The following is a 21,669-nucleotide window of genomic DNA, read 5'->3' as shown; positions in this document are numbered from 1 at the left end:
ATAACATATTATTTTTTATTAATATATTATTATTTTTAAAAAATATAAAATATAATGTAATTTTACTTTTGGTGATACTTTTCATGTAGATCATATTATTTTAATATTTTATTAATATCTTATGAGGTATCATGATATAAATTTAATATTACTATTTAAAATTTAAAAATATTTGAAATTATAAACAGATCGGATTAACGGATCGGGTATCCATTAATCCGACGGATACAGATTTGGATCGAGGTATCAATGATCCGTCGGGTTAACGGAGCGGGTTTGGATCGAATTTTTTTTTTTAGTAAACGGATTTGGATTTAGGTCGATCCGATCCAAACCCGGTCCATTTACAGGCCTATGTATAACTATCGTGCCAAAAAAAAAAAAAACCATATGTATACTAAAGGGTGCGGCTATTGTCACCTACTAACTACTTTGTTCGCCCTACAACCTTCTGATTTATTGAAAGACTAAAATGTCATAATGTAAAACTACAATAAAAGACAATATCTTTTTACAATTACAATTTGTTTTTCTTATTACACCCTATAGAACATGTACTTAAACTTCTTTCTTAATCTCTTCATTCATCGTTAAATCCTAACACTTTCTTTCTTAGCAATCATCATCTTCAATCGTTCTCATGTTGTATTTACAACTTTTATGCCTCAAAGTATATCATATTAACGTTAATGGAGTCTGGAAACATCTACTTGGAGCCTAAAAATGAGGTAATCGCATTTTTGATTTCATGTTTCTTCGTTTATGATCGTTCTGAAAGTTATAGATTTTTGTTTCGTTCAGTACAGCATCTTCTTCCTCTTGCTTCAGCATTTTCGGCAACCTATTCATCGCAACAACGTACCAAAAATATAAATCGAAAAGGAAGTTCAAAAGTTCTAAGATTCTAATATTAAAAGAGAAGTGTTTGTGAATTGGTGAGATATGATGGAGTGAATGACCCCATATTTATCGAGGGTTGGAAAATGATATATATCTGAAGATAAGATATGACACGTGGCGGATAAAAATAAAAAACGTAATCTCACCAACCTATCAATGTCTGACAAGTGGCAGTAAAATCAATAATAAATTTAAGATAGAAAATCTTATCTTATCCGTAATTTAAAGAAACTCATATCGACCGACACGTGGCGAGTAAAATCTCAACCGAGATAGAGATAAGATATCGTATCTTAAATAGTATTGACACTAAATAAATATATATATATATATATATATGTGGCGAGTAAAATCTCAACCGAGATAGAGATAAGATATCATATCTTAAATAGTATTGACACTATATATATACACACACACACACACACATGCATGCATTATGCATACATACACACACTATTATTAAGAGAAGATAATTTGTTACAACAAATCATGCCGAGCTACTCATGAATAAGTCGTAACGGTCTTGTTTCCTTCAACACGCTGATCAACAAAATAAAAATAAAACACATGAGGAGCTTCACATGGATCTTGGAGGGCCACCCCATGTTGAACACTTGAACGTCTGGTAAAGTAATAATATATTACCTAGTGGGAGACTGTCAGTAGCATTTCTTACTTTTACCAACTTCTTGTGAACTAGAGTAGAGTGTGACTTACGGTTTAGGGTACAGTCCAGCACTCCGGCCTATGCAAAGAATTACCTTAATCCTAGAGACAAAACCCTAAACCCTTCGAGCTATAAGGTTTAGGATGTTTAACAGATTAACACAGCTATAAGCCCTTTAATGTTTACAGCCTAATGGAATGAAAGAAATAAAGCACAAAGAAAGTAATTGATAAATAGGCAAACCACAGAAATACTCAAGAAATTAAATTTTTTCATTTAACTTCAAGCTCATTCCAAAGACAAAAGGATTGCAATTACACCAACATCAAATATCAATTAACGAGGCACGAATAGGCTAGAAGTGAGTGTATTAACTGAACATGATTGTGAAGAAGAATGGACTTGGAGTTCAGTTAGAGCCCTCTCATTATAAAAACCAGGTTTCTGAGGTACAGGCAGCACACCTTCGCCACTTAACTTTAGTACTGCAGCTGACATGCTTGGCCTGTCTTGTGGATTTTGCTGAACACATAAAAGACCCACATGAATCGTTCGCAGAACTTCTTGTAGATTAATGGAGTCCCCTACTGATGTAGCAAGCAATTCAATGGACCTGCCTTCTGTGTGTAAGTTCCATGCCTAAAAAGGAACAATACTTTTTTACTAAACAGAAGAAGCAGAATGAATCAAAAAAGAATTTGTTAACTAGACAATAGTTGGCACTCACATGTCCAAGCAGGTTGAGGTTGTGGCCTGGATGAAGGAATCCTCTGTTTCTCTTCCCACTTATTATCTCCAGCATCAAAACACCAAAGCTATACACGTCTGATTTTATCGAGTAGAACCCGTCAATTGCATATTCTGGGGACATGTAACCACTGCAAATCATTGAATCAAAAACTACTCTAAAAGCAAAGAAAGTCGACTATACATTTCATGTTTTGAGCAACTTACTATGTCCCGACCACTTTATTCGTTTCTGCTTTAGTTTCATTTCCTCCAAAACTTCTAGCCAGGCCAAAGTCTGAGATTTTTGGGTTGAATTCATTGTCTAATAAGATATTGCCTGCTTTGAGATCTCTATGAATTACTCTCAGTCTAGAATCTTGATGAAGATAAAGGATCCCCCGAGCAATACCATTAATAATGTCAAAGCGCTTAGGCCAATCTAGTAACAAGCTTCTTCTTTGATCTACAAAATAGCATGCCAAATGGGGCAGCATTAGGTGATTGGAAAATAAAGTGGAGTAATGAGGCCAAATTAAAGTTTCTGAGTGGTCAAACCAAAAATAAAGAAGTCCAAGCTTTTGTTAGGCATGCATTCGTAGATCAGCATCATTTCATCTTCCTGAATGCAGCATCCCAGAAGCTTCACTAGATTCCTGTGCTGAAGTTTGACAATATGTGTAACCTCATTCTTGAACTCATCCAGTCCTTGTTTAGAATGCTTCGAGAGCCTCTTCACAGCTATTTCCTTTCCATCTTGCAATATACCCTGAAATCACGTATGTATCATGACTAGAGAACTACACATTCACCATGCAACTTGGAATTTGGATAGCGTCAATTTGATTGTATGGAGGATTATCAAATTTCACCTTAAAGACGGATCCGAATCCACCTTGTCCAAGTTTTCTGTTCTCTGAGAAGTTATCAGTGGCACAAATGACAGTAGCCAAGTCAAATAATGGAAGTTCAAAATCTTCCTTTTTGGAGGGAAGTTCTAAACCTTCTTCTCCTGAGGTAAGTTCTGAACCTTCTTTTTTGCCGCTCCTCATTCTCCCTGCGAAGTAAAAGACCATTTTGAAACCATATTAGATAATTTAATCCTTTAAGCAGATATGCCCAATATCGCTTTGTAACTTATTAGCATTCTCAGGACAGATAGTACGACTTTAAAAATGATGAGCTACCCTAAGATTGTTTAGTCTTGAACGATCTGGACCAACAAACATAATAAAGCAATTAATTATTAATTCCCTATAATAAACTTATAGGAACTACTATTCTTTTGTAATCAAACAAAATCGATCCTTCCCAAATAAGCTAAAGTGAGGTCGTTTTAGAACGAGCATACAGCACGAAACCAATTGGCAACAGGTGCAGAGGCTCATACTTCTATATTGTATACATTCTAAAAGGTTACCAGGCGATGAGGGGTTCAGCTTACGGCTTACCAGGAGATGGTATAACAGCAAATATTCCTATAAATTCTATAATCTTAACTACTGGTCTAGGAAAAGAGAGGGCTTAAGAGTACATAAAAACTTACCATATTTTTTGCTCTGCTTCTTCCGGCAATAAAATACCAGGGCTATGCCCACGAACAGCAGTCCAGTAGGCAACAGAGTACCACATAGTATGATTCTAACCTTCTTAGATTCAGAGTCTTTAGCATTGATAACTGTATTGTCATGATCCAGGCGTACTAGAATTTGAAAGAAAAAAAAATGAGGAATTAGAGAATTAATAAAGAAAACAAAACTGTGAAGTACAACCGAACAATACTGTCCCTCTCAGAAAATTTTGCATGAACATACTACACATTGAGTTTGAGGTTGAGGAGTCTGTACCTTGTTCTGATGCAGCCATTCTTATATAAATATCTTGCCCATTTGCAGTTAAATTTCTAATATCAATTAGGTTGCCAAACCACAGCAAGCAGCCAGATCCTCCATCCGTGATATCCAAATTTGCATAAGCTGTGCAGGAACAGTCCTTCAGGCACGCCATCTGACATTCCTTGAGATTCATACTTTTGTTGAACCAGGACTGCTCTGTGTTTGGCAATTTCACTGCAGAGTACTTCTCAAACAAGTCACCGCTGCAATTTAGTGGAGTCCTTCTCACACAGCCATTTGACCAATCCACTACATCCCAGTCCTTTGGATATTTGGGTTGAAATCCATTCAAGCAGCGACATATTGGGAAACTGTCAATACAGCATGCACCATTTGGACCACAGAATGCATAACTTTCGCAGTTATCAATTAAAGCTGTTTGATAAAGGAATCCCCAAGTTTGGTTTGTATCAATCCATGTGTAGCGCTGCACACGCCCATCTGGATTGAGAGTCAATCTTGAATAAAGTGAGCTGTTACGAAGCTCAAAAAAATAATAATCTTCACCATGATCATCTAAAACAAGATTGTATGTGAATATGGAGTTTGGACTTAAATGAGGCAAGCCACTGAATCGGATTCCATTCCATGGTCCAGTTCGCCATATCATAACTGACTCCATCTTCAAAATTTCTTCTCCATATCCTTTGCGACCAAGTTCAAATGTATATTTTCCTAGAGAAGGATCCTGTGGACTATTCCATGATGTAAGACGCCTACTGAAGCCTGTAACTTTGTTCCAACCAAGCTTCATACCTGGTAGGAGTGTATCACTTGGGTAATCAAAACTTTGCCACAGGAAGTTCTCAGGGTCTGTATCACTGCCATCTGTTACAACAAGATTTCCTGAATCCAAAAGCTGGGCCACTGGATTCTCTGCAGATCTTGATGTGTTTGAGGACCAAACTATGCTCTTGGTATAGTTGAGGAGGACAAGAATTCCAGGGTTGGTGACCTGCAGAACACCTGATGAATCAGTAAGGGGTGCTTCTCTGTTGGCAACCCATACTATTGTAGACGATATCTTCTTGTACCATATCCCGACATATCGATTATTAGAACCAGTAGGAGGACTAAAAAATCCAAGCTCAAAGTTTCCAGTAGTTGAAACTATAGTCTGGCCATCTCTAATGGACTGAAATGTACTTGTGCTGCCTCCCGCTGTGGAAAATATCGCTGTGATGATAAGCAGAAAAGAGCAAATAGGATGTAAGCACATCCTAACCTTCAATGGATTTTTCATAACTGTAATACTCGAACACCTCATTTCCATAGAAGCCTCTATTTCTATGACTGACATTTCAGCAACTCTATAATTACTTAAATCCTACAAATTCGATAACTATACATATAGAGTTATAATTGGGAGCAACTATAAGTTTCTACCCTGTCATTTTCTTTTTGTCTTCTTCCTGGGGAGTTTGGACTGAGAAGTTAAATAACCAACTTTCAGTTTGAAGCAGTTGCAAGGAATTCACCCAATTATTTACACTGTAGGCGGCGTGTTAATATGCTTCCGAAGATCGTATGAAACATGAAAGACAAGAACTGCATTTGAATAAAATACTAGAATTGCTTTCAACTCAACATCATTATCCAATGTGAAACTAATTAAGAAAATTCAATTCAAAACAGAAGGTAGAGTACTAACTTCCAATGCCATTCAACTTCAGATGGCAATTAGGAACGCGTAATCCTTTCCCAATCAACATTAATGGTCCTCTTGGAATGGAGCTAGTGTCAATTTCAGATTATTCCAAACCAGGTCCACCAACACGTCGCGTTCTGGAAATTCCAGATTCCACAGGACAAATCTTGTGATCCAAACAAAACAAAGAAGGTGGTGAGATCCAAATCTGGAAATACCAAATTCCAAACGGCGCGTTTAAGCCCGGAAGGCTTGTTTTTGTCCGGCATCCCTTCTTTTAACAAAAACGTGGTTTAGTGAATGATGTTAAGGATCTGCTTCTCGCTATTAAGCTAGTGTTGGAAGAATGCAAAAGATGAGATCCCTCAACTCGAACAAAACTACAGATTTCTGATTTGGGAACTCTTTGGCATTATTCTTGTAGTCAAGTCCCTTTCTTTTCTCTATCCCTTTCATTTTCTCCAACAAGTTGATACTAAATTAGGTCCGTAGCAAAATTCAACAGAATTTATTATTATTATTATAGAATAAGGTATAACATATTCTTTTTTTTTTTTTTTTGAATGAATGATAATTTCATTGATAAAACGCATGCCAAGAAGGTCATTATATACCCATCCGCTGCCTCACAATGGACAGGACAAAGCTTTGTGGTAAAACCACAGTGATACATAGGATATACCAATTATATTTGAACTTATCGCTCACTTATCTAAAGCGAGCCTATAACTATGACAACATAGTTTATAGGCAAGCAAGCAAATACTCATTAGCGCTCACAAAGAAACTAAATGAGCATAGCTCCCACACTAGGAAATTATTGAAAATAAACTAAACTACTAACATAGAGATCCCTAAATAAAATAGGAAACAAAAACAACCCACAAGGCCCCAAGACAAACATCACCCAAAGCCCAAACATGAGTAGCCCAGCCCAGCTCAAGCCTCCACCCTTCTGCAAGAGAAACTAACTGTACGCACACCCGAGGCACCGTCACTGCGAGCAGACCTCCGCTGTCCCCACCTCAAGGAATCACGATGCCACCATCCAGAAGACCCCAAACGAAACTCCAACAACACGGTCAAACCCAAATCCACAACGGGTTTATGCCCCCCGCGCTTCAAAACCTTCAGCAGATCCTTGAAAAATGCCATCATCGTCACCCAATAGAACCCAGATCCTGCTGCCGACTATATTCCATGAAGTAGTGCCTACGACCACTTCTAAACCTCGAAGAGCTTCGAACCCGAGCAGAACCCGACTACTCGCTGTCTAAGACCTCAAATACTGCAATCTTGGAAGCCAGAGGGAATAGCAAAAAACATTCCCATCCGGCAGCATCCCAAAGCTGACGAGGCAAGTGCCAACGTTGACGGCGGACTCCGCCGCACAAGAAGAAGATTCTTAAGTTTTTCGCCTTTGCTCCCTGACCGTGTGTGGCTAGGGTTTTTTTCCATGCTAGTTGTTTCTTAATACTAGTACGATAAAATTTTTGTTTTTTTTTTAAAAAAAAATAATAATAATAATAAATTAAAAATAAATAATAAATAAAATAGGTATAACATATTCATATCTAGTCTTTTTAGTCTTTTAATATACATTATTTGGTATATACTATGGGGCTAGCCAATAGGATACTTGAATAGTATTGCCTAGGGTTTTTTTGTTTTCCATCTCTGCGTCTCGTCCGGCGACTCCCGCCCGTGGTAGGCCCCTGGCCTTGTCGAGGTCTGGTGAGTGCAGCCGAACGGGGCTTTTCTTGAGGCTATTCCTCGGCAGGTTCTCGTAGGAGGGTTACTGCTCTACCTTTTGGCATGGTGGTTGAGGCAAAGTTCTTGGCACCGAACCTCTGATGCGCGGTGACTGTGGTGTACGATGGTGGAGCTTCGTCGCTGGTATCCAAGACTCGTTGGCGACAGGAATTGGGTCTGCAGGTCGTGATGACAAGGAGCATGACAGTGCAAATCATGAGCACAAGCGGGGCGATATGGATAGTTTGGCGCAGGCGTGGCGGCGTGGTCGGGCCGGCATGGTCGTGGCAGCTTTGATCGATCGGAAGTGATGAGGTAGTTGTGCGTGCAATTGTCGTGTTGAGGAGATTGGTACTAGGCTTAGGTCTGACCATGCTTATTGGGCTGGAGATGGTGACTTTCCTTTGGTCTGCTCTCTTGGGTTTTTCTAATAGTTAGTTTTTACTTTCTAATAATTTCTTGATTGTTTAGGAAACTATGCACTTTTGTGTCTGTAGTGTGCCTATTTGCTATGACATTTCATAGTTATAGGCAGGGGCGGAAGGAAGTAGAATGTTATATGGGCTCAAGCCTAGACAATATTTTAGGCCGAAAACCCTTGAGTGTGTGTGTGTGTGTGTGTGTGTATCTTTAGCCCATACCAGCCCAAAGAAGAAAAAAAATTATCTGTAAAAGTTGCGTGTATTCACAGTCTCCCACAGCAGCTCACAGCTGCACACTACTCAGTAGGTCAGATTTGTGTGTTTCGATGGAGCCTCACACTACTTATCTTCGAAAGCGGAATGCCTAAAGCAATCCACACCCAAATTCCCTTCTTGTGGAAAATCTCACCCCTTGTTGTCCAGTAGCCTCAATCTGCGACGCAGACCAAGGAATCTCCAAAGCAACAAAGAGCCTCACACTACTTATCTTCGAAAGCAAAATGCCTCAAGCAATCCACACTCAAATTCCCTTCTTGTGGAAAATCTCACCCTTGTTGTCCAGTAGCCTCAGTCTGTGACGCAGACCAAGGAATCCCCAAAGCAACAAGAGCCTCACACTACTTATCTTCGAAAGCGAAATGCCTCAAGCAATCCACACCCAAGTTCCATTCTTGTGGAAAATCTCACCCCTTGTTGTCCAGTAGCCTCAGTCTGCGATGCAGACCAAGGAATCTCCAAAGCAACAAGAGCCTCACATTACTTATTTTCGAAAGCGAAATGCCTCAAGCAATCCACACCCAAGTTCCATTCTTGTGGAAAATCTCACCCCTTGTTGTCCAGTAGCCTCAGTCTGCGACGTAGACCAAGGAATCTCCAAAGCAACAATCTTTCTTTCGCTTTCTCATAAACAAGATATGAAACTCTATCGATCTCTCCTATTTTGAATTTTTGATACATCTCTGTTCTTCTTCCTGCTCTGTTTTTCCCAATAGGGTTTTCTTAAAGAAATTGCAGATTGAGAAGCTCGCCGATACTGTTTGCTACCAGTGGCGGATGTAATTGTGAGTTGGGCTTTTGTGTATAAGCTGAGGATTGGGATTGTTGGGACTGCTCTTACTATTGGTTTTGCTTGGTGAGTTGGGGGCTATCGGTTTTGGGTTTGTTTGTGTACACTATTTCTGGTGGGTGTTCGGAAACATCAAACAAGGACTGGTTTTTCAGCTCAAGCAGTCAAGCTTTTGTTGGGCTTTGGAATTTCTTGATGCTTTGTTTGGCTTCTGATTATGTTGTGATTATTTTTTATTTAAAGATGTGCATTTTGTGTTGCAGATTAGAGAATTTTTTTAGAGTTTTGGTGATAGTGTCTGGGTTTATGCAAAAAAAAAAAAAATAGTGGTTGTTCTAATTAGCCTAGACAAGTCTCAAATCTTGGATCCACCACTAGTTATAGGCTCACTTCTTTTAAGTGAGCGATAAGTTCGAATATAGTTGGTATATCCTATGTATCACTAGGGTTTCACCACGAAGCCTTATTCTGTCCATTATGAGGGAGCGAGTGGATGTGAAATGGTCTTCTTGGCATGAGTTTTATCAATGGAATTACCATTAATTCAAAAAAAAATATACATTATTTGGTTTACATTAAATTTAATTGATGTTGTTTGGATAGTTACTATATATACAATTATAATTGAAAAAATAAAAATTTTCATTAAAATTAATTATTAAATCAATAATATTAACTGGGTTGAAATTAATTAAAACCAAACCGAACCAATATACTAATTAACGGACTTTATAATCAATTTCAATTAATATCGAGAAACCGAACCGATGAAAACAAAATTACAGAGTCAAGAATATTTTCATGAACAATTGTCATGAATCCTTATTTGTACAACCCCAATGGATTGGGATCATTGGCCCAATAGGTGAGGGAATTAGATTAGCCCAATAGGTCTCTACTGTACTAAAAATAGAGAACGACCCGAATATATTCCCAAGCCATATAGAGAACGAAAATGAGAAAAATAGAGAACAACCATTATTGATCAACGGCGAGGCCCTGTTTGAGTTGCAAATGAGAAAAATGTTTTCTCCAACCATTAAAGGAAATCAGGAAAAAAATGTATTTGATCAATTTCGTGGAGAGATGTCAATAATGTATATCATCGGAAGGAAACACAGAATGAGTTGAACTGAATAAATGATTCGGATTTCAATGGTAGAGAATAGAGATGGTAAAACAAGTTTCTTCAATTACAGCGATAATCAAATGATAAAATGATTTTTCAATTTGGTGGATTTCTATCGACATAACTAGTAAGTATAGATCTAACAAAGAAACAATTTGGGCCGAAAAATTGGGAATCCCATAGCCCACTAGTACACTTGACAATAAACACTGTTTAAAAGGTAGCTCTGAAACAACATACAGATCAGCTTCTTCATTTTTTTTCGGTCTGATATGAACCTATCAGTATTAGTATTACCTTAATATTCAAGGCATCCTAAACCAATAGAATCCTATATATTTTTATATTTAGCATAATAAAAGAAGGGAAATAATTTATTTTTTTCTGTGAACTGACAAGTGCAGTGTTGTTCAGGCCTAGCTAGCTACATTATGGCTGACTGACCCAGTTCCCCTTGAGACAAGTATCTTTCTCTATTGAATAATTGAATTTTGAATGCATTATCAAAAATTAAATGAGAAAACTGACTTGTCCTAAAGTTTGAAATGCACGTGGAGACATTTAATCCTGCCAAACACCATAGGAAAAATGCAGAGGGGAAAATATTACATTGGGAAATGCATTTTTCTGAAGCAGCACAATCTTTAATCTTAATTCCCAGGACGTAAACGTTACTAAGTTTGCATAATGATCATTTATGCTGAAGGACCAGAACCTATTTCCAATTACCACTTGTTTCTTTCTTTCTTTGCATATCTATCATTGAATGTTGGAAACTTAGGAATAAGATTCTTACTTTAGGGGTAAAATAAAGTTAAAAAAAAAATATTAAATTCAAACTTGATTATGATTTTGACAACCATTTGTTTTAACATCCTTCATTCAAACGACTTTCACGTCTCTATTGATTATCTGAGTATCTTCATAGCCTCAAATTAGAGTAACATATATTAAAAAAAATTATAATACATTAATGTATCGGTACATCAAATATAGATTGACTTCCTACAATCAAACATAGACTAGCTTGATATTAGACCACGCTAGTACTCTATTGATAGATAGAGTCAATCTACTTTTGTATCAAAATGATCTATTTGATGTATCGATATGTTAATGTTCCGTATACAAATTCATAACTTGATATCATGTTTAGTAAGTCTCACTTTACATATTTTCTCTCTTATAAGTTGCAATAAAATATTTCGATATTTCAAATCGAACAATAAATAACAATAAACTCTGACTTAAAATGATGAAATAAGTGCCCCATGCAATGTGTGTTTCAGCATTCATGTTTTTTTAGCAACCAGCGTATAAAATTCTTACTTAATTTATGGGTGAATTTCAATTTATGGTAAAAATAAAAACAAAATTTTCTGAATAAAATAAAGGGCCCTAAAATTAATAACTCGTGAGTAGCATGGTACTTTGTACGAGTGCTCCAGTGCTACTGCAGATAGGTATACAGAATCATGTACCATGGGACCATGAAATAAAATGAATGCCACTTCTCCTTCACTTTCTCAACCAAACGGTCAAAATTTCTGTTCTGGTTTTGGCAGAGAGAGAGAGCGAGAGAGAGAGATATTTAAAGCTGACAGATCTTTCTAGGCATCCTGAGCACAAGTGAGGCATGTTTCCAATACAAGAAATAATGATAGCTAGCCCCATTAGCCTAACTCGTCATACCAGTCTACTGGTGCTGCTCATTCAAAGCAAGAATGGGAAAGCTAGCGCTCCAGATCGAACAATATCAATATCTCTCTCTCTCCCTCTCTCTCTCTCTCTCTCAAGCATGAGGGGGACATATTCAAAGTTAGGGTTAGGGTCGGTTTTATTATCGAGTTTGTTGGGGGTGATGAATGTGATTCTCAAAAAGGAAAAGCAGAGCTGGAAAGATGGAGAAAGAGAGAGTGAAGGAGATTCTCACAATGTGATCGAGGAGGCTTATAACAAAGGGATGGGGTACTGTGGAGATCACATGTAGAATATAGAATACAAAGGCTACGGCACCAAAACCTTTAAGTTGAAAGGAAGACACAGATAAAGAAGGAAAAACCCTAATTGTATATTTCAATCTCCACAAGTCAAGGGGGGTGAAAGCACAAACACACATGATTCCCAACCCGATGCATCTTTTTTTTGGTTTCTTTTTAGTCCAATTGTAGAAACTAGAATCCTTATTTATCATGATTGTATGCCTCCCAAGTAGTCTTGGCCCTTGGAATTAGTATCTTTCTGTTACTGGAAAGCAATCAAAATGTACAATATGTAATGCCTCTTCTTTTTTTCTTCAACTTTTTATTGCTTTTGGTGTATGCTTTCTAGATTTTTGGGTAGTGGTTAAAAATCAAAGTATGGTCGATGGAATTGAGTTTGATGTGTGAGCAATAATAGAGTATAATGAAAGAGAAAGCTGAAGGAGGTAAGGTGCATGATGAAGAGGGAATCACTCTCTCCCACATAGTATTACTTTTGCCCATCTACTCGATCTCTTCGGTCCTTGGGTAGTATCTTTCTTTATCTCTTTAATTAAGTTTTGAAGCTAAGTATTTAATTATATGATCGATCCTATATAAGACTAATTGAGTGCGACGATTGTCAAACTTTAAACCAATCTACTAATTAAATACTAGATAAAAAAGATAGAAGATGATGAATAAATAGATATAGCAAACCACACATAAGTCCTTGACAAAAGATGAATTCACAAATATATCCCTACAAGTTAATTTAGAGTTTATAAGGACAAAATTTTACACATAAGGACTATAATTCTAACCTTCATGCATAGATAACTAAATATTAATTATTTTCTTTAATTCAAACCTTTTTTTTTTTTGTTCAAATCCTGCTACTACACTTGTCCAATCCTGCTACTGCACTCGTTGCACTCATGCTCGTCCAGTTCTGCTGCTACTACACTTGTACTCGTGTTCTGCTAGTGCACTTGTCATCGTCTGATCATGCTACTGCACTCATACTCATCCAGTTCTGCTACTACACTCGTACTCGTGTTCTGCTACTGTACTCGTTCAATCCTGCAACTGCACTTGTTGCACTCATACTCGTCCATTTATACTACATTTTGTACTCGTGTTCTGCTACTGCACTTGTCATCGTTTAATCCTGCTACTACGCTCGTCCAATCCTGCTACTGCGTTCGCTGCGCTCATACTCGTCCAGTTCTGCTACTACACTCGTACTCGTGTTCTACTACTACACTAGTTCAATCCTGCTACTGCACTCGTTGCACTCATACTCGTCCAGTTATACTACACTTGTACTCGTGTTCTGCTACTGCACTCGTCATCGTCTAATCCTGCTACTGCACTCGCTACGCTCATACTCGTCTAGTTCTGCTACTACACTTGTACTCGTGTTCTGCTACTGCACTAGTCATCTTCTAATCCTACTACTGTGCTCGTCCAATCCTACTACTGCACTCGCTGCGCTCATACTGGTCCAGTTATGCTACTACACTTGTACTCGTTTTCTCCTACTACACTCGTCATCGTCTAATCCAGCTACTGCACTCGCTACACTCATACTCTAATTATGCTACTGCACTCATACTCCTCCAATTCTGCTACTACTTTAGAGTAGTAGCAGTAGCAGAACTAGTAGAAGTTACTGCCAGCTCCACCGTTCAACTTGAATTAATTTACGATCTCATTATTTCTTCAGCGCTCGAAAATATTTTTTAAACTTTTCACAAGATCAAATTCTTGATTTAAGAGTTTGATAATAAAGTATGCAATAGGATAAGTTTGTGGGAATTTTCAGGAAATTTTTCGGATACCCGAGTTAATTTTTATGAATTTTAGAAGTTTTGGTATTAAATAAATTTCTTCAGAAAATAAAAAAAAAGTCAAACCTTGTGACAATGGCATCATAGGAATTTTTTTTAAAAAAATTGTATTAATTCATAATTACGCATGAAATATCAGAGATTAGGTCTAATTCATTCTCCTTGAGCCTGGGCTTTGTGTCCTTGTTTAATACAAGATCGATTTTTTTATTTTTTTTATTTGGTCTCTTACTTGTATGTAATTTTCTAAATTAACTAAGTGTTATAACATAGGTTTGAAACTAAATCAAATCACAAAATTGCTCTTAAATACATAAAATTAAAAGGATCGATTCACATACTATAAGTAATTAGTGTAGCGATTCACTTCATATGAAATATGATATGTATGTGATTAGTTGGTTACACAATCATCCCTAACTCGAGCCATAAATCTTACGAACTAATAACAGTATTTGATCAATTAATTAGCTAGTTTTTTTAAACTAAAAAAAAAAAACTTTAATGTAAATTGTCAATTATAACTATTGATTCAAACATGTAACGCAAAATATTGCAGTTTGACGATCTCTCTCAAACGAAGCGGTAATCAAGGAAACATTACCCCATAAGAAAGTAAGTATAATCTGGTATTGCTTTCGTTATCTTCTCGATCATTGATAACAAAAACCCTAGTGTTTATTCTAGTCCATGGATGCCAACATCTTAAAAGCTAATTAACCAGTTGATTAATCTAGTTAGCTAAGCAGCGTGCAATAATGCCAAAGGAAAACTTGGATCGGAAAGATCGAAGATGGGGGATATCATCATGCTCTCTCCATCTCCATGCCATCTCCATCTTTATAATAATCCCCTTGTGACTCTGTGTCTGTACGGCCTGCTATATATATCTTAGGAAAGAAGCATTAGTTTATTAATCTTCTCCATGTGGGTGTATTAAACTAAGCCCTAGTTCTGTTAATTTGTATGAACCAGGTAAATCATGTTCTTAAAAAAAGACAAGAAAAAGAGGAAGTAGTTAATAATGTCAGGTTATGCCTCCTCAAATCTTCCGCAAAATTAGATCATGTAGGATCATATTGTGGAACCCTAGTTGGAGCTACTTAATGTCACTAATTAAATGACAGATCCATTTGTCATTTTGTCTCCTTGATTGAAGCTACTTTTCCAACGCTTTTGCTTAGAAAAATGTCATAAACCTAGTGATTAGATAATGGAGTTGCTTAATCGTAGTACACCTCCATTGAGAATATCGTTTTCATATTATATCTCTTAGCTAATGGCTTTAATATATGGTGGACATAATTGATTTGTCACCCTATTGTCATTATGCATCGCATCGATCACTAAAGAGGTTTGAATTTGACATGTTTATTGAAAGGTACATATTCATGTCTTGGTACGATGATGGTCTCAAAGTATTAAAAGGTACTTAGAAGTCTAGGTCATAGCTAAGCCGGATGGGCATCCAAGAAAGTTAAAGATAAATGCATGGAGACAGAGCAATTTTACTGCAATGGCCACCCAAGTTTTTCTATATGCAAAGTTGATTATAAATATTTAATTTTCCTAGCTAGCTATTTTCTATATGTAGCTAGGTAGTTCTTTGCGTGTACGAGCATGCTATATATATAGGGCAACTTAATTTTGTAACATTATTTTTCTTGCTCTAGAGAGAGAGGTGGCAAGATCTAGGTGATGTGGGGTAAGAATGGGGTCTCATATTGAGAATCAAGTCCACAAGCCATCGACATTTAATGAATGATTTTGGTCTAGTGATCTTGATGATTCCATAATTGTTAATAAATATTTCTTGCATAGAAATTGAAAAACCTATTTCTTCTATCAATCCATAGGATCTTCTTGATTTTTTGTTTTTTACCTTTAGATTTCATTTTTTTTTATTAAAAATAATAATTTTATATATCGATAATAATCATAATATCTAATCGTTTAGACATTATAAACAATTACTCTACTTTTATCTGATTTTTTTTTTAAGGGATTTTATCTTATCTTTTATGAGATATAGATTTTCTTCTAACTTTAGATTTAGTCATTTTAACAGTGATCAACATCGTTTTAGATATTGGTAAAAGATCAATACCAAAATTATTAATAGAGAATATCACCGTGTTTTGAAAGAGATGTTGATGTTATCCGCAAATGATTGTATTCTTTTGGATGAAGGGTGTGTGTGTGTTATTTTGTTTTTGTCCTAGCATCCGGTTTGTCCATCTAAATATATTGTTTTCACCACATGCGATATTAGTAGTCATATATCATCATGCTCAACGGTTGCACATCACAAAATTTCTAGCATGATGCTCATATAATTTTGTAGCCATATTATTTTAACATATCGATTTTGGTTAATTTAGTTATCTTATTCGATTTGCTTCTATCGCAAGTTCGCAACTATAACCATAGCAATACCACAATAAATGTGATAAGATATTGGAAAAAACTAAACAAGCAAAACGTTATTTACACACCCTCACCCATATAAATTCTAATCGCTCCTCAATTACAAACTCATTTTTTCACAAGCTAAAAGATTTTTCCTTCAAAATAAATAAAGATTTCCACTAAAGAGCGTTGTTTTTCGTAATTATAACTCATCTTTCGGGTCAACATCTTGACTAACAACAAAACCTCATCACAAGTCGAATCTTAGCAGCAAAGTTTAACCTGAGCTATCAAAACTTGACCAAGAACATGTAGTATATTTGGAAACGATCCAAACCAAGCAATTTCAAGGTGAACTATGACATGGATGAGTGAGATTAATTATTCAAAGTTTATCCGCTATGTCCTCTTGGCCATTTCTGCATTTACTATAATTAATATTCAAAAAAATATTAATAATTAATCGATCATGAAAATTAGTTGGGATTGATTAGCATGCTGTCAAATTTCGATTTGGTCAAGATGTCTTTACTTATCAATTTGAAATGAAAATTCATCTGCAAGAAATTAGGCAATAAATGTGGGACTACTCCCATTACAAACAGGGATCAATTATTGTCATGCAAAAGCCTAATCAAGCAGAAAATATGGGATGTGGGAGAAATTTATATGCATTGATGTTAGGCACCAATAATTTCATGCAGTATATATATACATAGCATTTGTAGCAAGGACCATTCAAGACCAATAATACCAATATTTCTCAAACAGCTGAAAGGTCAATAATGAGCAGCCTAATATATGGCCTTCCTATATATGTTGAGTGACTCTATATATGAAGTTTAATACAACGATGCTATTAGGTATACTTATCATGTTGGTGTGATACCATAAAATACTGAAAGGCAATTTTGTTTGGTTTGGACTTTGGAGTAACAAATTAGTATATAAAAGATATTGATGATCAATATCGTTAGAACTTGGGACAATTCAAATCGTTTAGAGTAAGAATATTAATTCATAGCAAGATTAGATAAATTATAGGAGACCACCACCAACGGTGAGGCATCACAAATTCATAATGTAGCTCAAATTCTTGGTAACAACATTTTAATTGGGAAATTTTTAGTAATTTAGAGGTTAAATTAGAAGTAAAATAATCTTCAAGATACTGTCAGTTATTGTCTAATTTAAATAATATGTATGTGACCGACCGTTGAAAATAAAGTATTTACACGTCATTGATCAAAAGAGAAACAAACCCAGTGACATGCACACTAACACGCGTGCAAACTGACGATCGAAAAATGAAGCTGGTTAACATCTTGCACGCACTTGAGCAACGATGACGATCGAAGCTTCAAGATAAGAGACGTTAAATGAGCTCAACGCATGCACAGTAAAACGCATGCAAAATGACGATCGAAAGTATAGCTCGCCAACGCCATCCTCTACGCTGAGAAATGCACTAGAAAAGAAAGCGTTTCATGACGGAAAAAAAGGAGTTAAAACGAACCCCATATCATGCACATTAACACGCGTGCATAACGACGATAGCAAATAAAACCCTCCCTTTAATATCATCATCATGACATAAGAACCTGCACGGTTACAAATTCAAAACAATTCGAACAGACACAATCGCTCAACTCATCATGACGTGATCACTTAGTGAGTTTTCTAGAGCATGAGTATCGATCGATTAGTAACAACACATTGATCGATAGATCGAGCGAACCTCGGATTATGGCTCTAATTAAGATTTTTCTAAAGTCTAAAAGAGGTGGTAAAAAAAAAAAACAAACAAATTACCCAAAAGAAGAAAAAAAAAAAAAAAGGAAAAAAGAAAAGAAAAAGGAGTTTTAAAAGGGAGGTAGGGGACGGTTGGAGGGAACAGTCCAAAGCTGAACCAAATAAAACGAAACGTATCCATGCGGGAAGCATGAGTGTAGCTGCCCCTCAAATTCTAAAAGTAAACAAACTGCCAAAAGGAGCCAGTCGTCCCCAATGGGAGATAGTACACCGTACCCATCAGCACCCTAACCCAACGGCCACTCTGTCCCTTTTTACCCTTCACCTTAATCCTAAAACAATTAACTTTACCTTTCTGTTTTTGCCAATAAGTAACGGGCCCCACTCCCTCCACGCTGGCCCCTCGCACGTGCTCCGTAAGGATCGACTTGTCGTGCTCCCTGCCCACCCTGCCCCACACGTGCTGCTTTGCGCTAATTAATTACATAATTAATCGAATGTGACTTGGCTCTACCGACGTGGCAGGCCCCAGTCGGCAAAGTGCTGACGTGGTGGATACTCACAGTGTCAGTTATCGAACTCCCTCTCACTCTCTCGTCTGTCAGTTAATTAAAATCGAGTCCTTCCGCAGCGCTAATTCCGGAAATGCCCCTGGCGGATCGCTGGAATTACGGACTGACCGAATCTCTGTTACTGTTGGTTACAGATTGGTAGAGTCAAGTAAAAATTAAAAAAAACAAAGGAAGAGGAGAAGGGTCATTCCGGTAACCGCATCCCATAATTAGACAAAACGGTCAAAACCCCGCATTACCTTTTATCTCTCTAAATTTCCATTCTATCCCAACTCTCTCTCTCTCTCTACAGGTAGATCTTTAATTTAATGGATTAATTAGAGAGATGAGGATTAGAGATTTGTTTTATTTCTCTCTCTAACCCAAACCAAACCCTAAATAAACCCCACCATCCAGGCTTGCCACCTCTACTGCATGCCTTTTGTTCATTTCCTCCTCACACTTGTTCTCTTCCTCCTTCTTTCCTTTCCTACCTAGCTATCCCCAAAGCAAGAACCAAGTCCCCAAAAACGCATCATATATAGATAAAGACGCACAGACTATTATTATTATTACCCAAAAACCCAAAAGTGCTAATCGACACCGAAGAAGAAAGAGGCTTTATATAAAGAGAGAAACGCTTGCTTCATAGCAAGCCTTTTTTTTTCTGTGTGTATTTTAATGGCCGTTCAAGCTCGCCACCTCAATCTCTTCCCCTCTCAACAACTCCTCTGCAACAACAGGTACAGATTAATCCCCTCTTCCTTTTCTTCATCTCGGTAGTTCTGGAACATTGAGATTTCTACTGGGTTGGTTCTGATTTTTGGTTTTTCGCAGCGAAATCATGAACCCGGTCCAGGGAAACGGGGGCATGTATAGTACCCAGATTGGGTACGGCGTGCCATTGATGACCGGCGGCGTTGTGGCGACGGAGGCTCTGCTTCCGGCGTATAATAATTCTGTGATGAACGATTCGATGCTTCCGAAAACGACGCCGTGCGCGGTGGCGATGCAGTCGGACAGTGGGCTCACCTACAACGTCCCGATCAGTACGACTCTCCCAAGAAAGCGCTCCCGGGTCGACTCGATCAACCCGAACCCGAACTTGTTCTCCTACCCGAGTGCTCCGGCGAGCCATCATTACAAGAACAACAACGACAACCACAACTCATTCTCGTTTCTCGGCGAGGACATTTCTCTGCAAATCCAGCAGCAGCAGTTCGACATCGACCGCCTTATTTCGCAACACGTAAGCCCCGAAACCTGAAACCGATTCGGTTAAATCTCAAAACGGGTATTTTTCGTCTCTGGTTTATTAATTTTGGGGAGCTTTTGTTTTTACAGATGGAGAAGGTGAGGTTGGAGATTGAAGAAAAGCGAAAGAGGCAAGCGAGGAGGATAATCGAGTCCATAGAAATGGGGATGATGAAGCGGCTGAGAGCCAAAGAGGTCGAGATCGAGAAAATCGGGAAGATGAATTGGGCTCTGGAAGAGAAGGTGAAGTCACTCTGCATAGAGAATCAAATATGGCGCGACTTGGCCCAGACCAACGAGGCCACCGCCAATGCTCTCCGGACCAACCTCGAACAAGTCCTGGCCCAGGTGAAAGTCGAGCCCAACAACAACAACCAAAACGACGCCGTGGCGGCGGCGCTGATGGACGACGCGCAGTCGTGCTGCGGGAGCAGCGGCGGAAACGACGAGGTAGGGTGGCGGGCGGTGAAGGGGGAGGAAGGGACAAGCGGGTCGGGTACAGCAAGTGCGAGTAGGTGGTGCAGGAATTGCGGGAAGGAGGAATCGTGTGTGTTGCTGTTGCCGTGTAGGCACCTGTGCCTGTGTACGGTCTGTGGGTCATCCCTCCACACTTGCCCAGTCTGTAAATCCACCAAGAACGCTAGTGTGCATGTTAACATGTCTTAGAAGAAACAAACAAACAACAACAACAAAAATTTTCACCCGACAAATTTTAGACAATTTTTTTTTTTTTTTTGGCCTTTTCAATTTTTTCTTGTGAGTAAATTTTCTCTATAATTTTGCGACATTTATTGTTCTGGTCATCTTGTGGGTTTGGGTCTCAAATGCCTTGCGTTAAACGCAAACTTTACAACTTCGAATTGAACTCACTGATCGGATCGAAACCACCCAAAAATCAAAAGGGAAGATGCCAATTTGTTTCGAATATGGACCCGAAAATTTCCAACTTTCGTTATTGCATTTTTTGGAGAATAATTCATCGTTGAATCAGGTGAAAACATAGATCTTTCGATTGGAAAATACCTAAGAATATATCTTTCGAATCCCATTTAGTTAGTTTTCACGGTAGTTTGGTGGTCGTGTTGTTGTTAATCCAAGTAGGACCGGCGCAGGTTAGCAAGATACGGCGCAGGTTAGCATGGGGTTGGACGGTAGATCAGAGTTTATGGCTGAAAGGCGGGATGTGTGTGTAAGAGTGTGACTGAAGACGTGATATGTAGTTTTTTTAGGGGGTGGGGGCCCCACGAGCGCATCTACCTTCGTCGCAGGGCTTATTATCCAACAGTGTTTTCTACTTTTCTAGGCCAACTAGGTAACACGAATAGCGGGGCGTTCGTACACGCGCGACCTCCGATGCGTGGGGTCAAACGAGTCAGCGAAAGCGACGGGTGTGGAGGGAAGGGGGAGAGGCAAAAGCAGACACGTAGGACGCGCGCGCAAATGTTGCTGCTGGGGCGCCAACGGCCACTATTTTAGTACTTTTTTAATTGAAATAAAAGTGGACGGGAGGAAAAGTACGAAAAAATCCTGGTCGTGCCACCGTCAGCACTGAGGTACTGCCAGTGCGGATCACTGTTTGGCATATATTTGTTGCGTGATCGAGACGACGACGTTTTGGAGCCGAGGGGGCACTGTTGGGATTCCCGAAGCGTGTCCTACGCGCGTTCTGTTTGGTCGCTTT

General features: G+C 38.2%; 2 protein-coding genes across 3 annotated transcripts; one reads left to right on the top strand and one right to left on the bottom strand.

Annotated features, from left to right (window-relative positions):
• Positions 1–1,839: 1,839 nt before the first annotated feature.
• Positions 1,840–6,295, bottom strand: LOC112164954 (G-type lectin S-receptor-like serine/threonine-protein kinase At4g27290). Of its 2 annotated transcripts, XM_024301320.2 has the most exons (7): positions 4,144–6,295; positions 3,843–3,998; positions 3,169–3,353; positions 2,855–3,065; positions 2,525–2,762; positions 2,298–2,448; positions 1,840–2,209 (listed from the first exon to the last, which is right to left on the bottom strand). In XM_024301320.2, exons 1-7 carry the CDS (start codon positions 5,489–5,491, stop codon positions 1,907–1,909), a joined length of 2,592 nt encoding a protein of 863 aa, XP_024157088.1. In that variant the 5' UTR covers positions 5,492–6,295; the 3' UTR covers positions 1,840–1,906. The 2 variants fall into 2 exon arrangements, with proteins under 2 accessions (XP_024157088.1, XP_024157089.1); XM_024301321.2 differs by lacking the exon at positions 1,840–2,209 and having other exon boundaries at positions 2,319–2,431.
• Positions 6,296–19,162: 12,867 nt separating this feature from the next.
• LOC112166913 (probable BOI-related E3 ubiquitin-protein ligase 3) lies at positions 19,163–20,775 on the top strand. The gene is made up of 3 exons (XM_024303854.2): positions 19,163–19,477; positions 19,572–19,983; positions 20,079–20,775. The coding sequence occupies exons 1-3, from the start codon at positions 19,416–19,418 to the stop codon at positions 20,652–20,654; spliced, it is 1,050 nt and encodes a 349-aa protein (XP_024159622.1). The 5' UTR covers positions 19,163–19,415; the 3' UTR covers positions 20,655–20,775.
• The last annotated feature ends 894 nt before the right edge of the window (positions 20,776–21,669 follow it).

Source organism: Rosa chinensis, chromosome 5 (assembly GCF_002994745.2).
Source record: "Rosa chinensis cultivar Old Blush chromosome 5, RchiOBHm-V2, whole genome shotgun sequence".
Taxonomy (NCBI): Eukaryota; Viridiplantae; Streptophyta; class Magnoliopsida; order Rosales; family Rosaceae; genus Rosa; species Rosa chinensis.
The sequence above is the reverse complement of the archived record's forward strand: the minus strand, read 5'-3'. Positions and strand labels throughout refer to the sequence as shown.

Bases quoted from the DNA above. Each gene is read 5' to 3' on its own strand.
- LOC112164954 (XM_024301320.2), bottom strand. From the start codon at position 5,491: ATGTCAGTCATAGAAATAGAGGCTTCTATGGAAATGAGGTGTTCGAGT. The intron at 3,354-3,842 runs GTAAGTTTTTAT...TTTACTTCGCAG, and splicing joins GAAGCAGAGCAAAAAATATG to GGAGAATGAGGAGCGGCAAA. The intron at 2,449-2,524 runs GTAAGTTGCTCA...AATGATTTGCAG, and splicing joins AATAAAGTGGTCGGGACATA to TGGTTACATGTCCCCAGAAT.
- LOC112166913 (XM_024303854.2), top strand. From the start codon at position 19,416: ATGGCCGTTCAAGCTCGCCACCTCAATCTCTTCCCCTCTCAACAACTC. The intron at 19,478-19,571 runs GTACAGATTAAT...GGTTTTTCGCAG, and splicing joins CAACTCCTCTGCAACAACAG to CGAAATCATGAACCCGGTCC. The intron at 19,984-20,078 runs GTAAGCCCCGAA...TTGTTTTTACAG, and splicing joins ACCGCCTTATTTCGCAACAC to ATGGAGAAGGTGAGGTTGGA.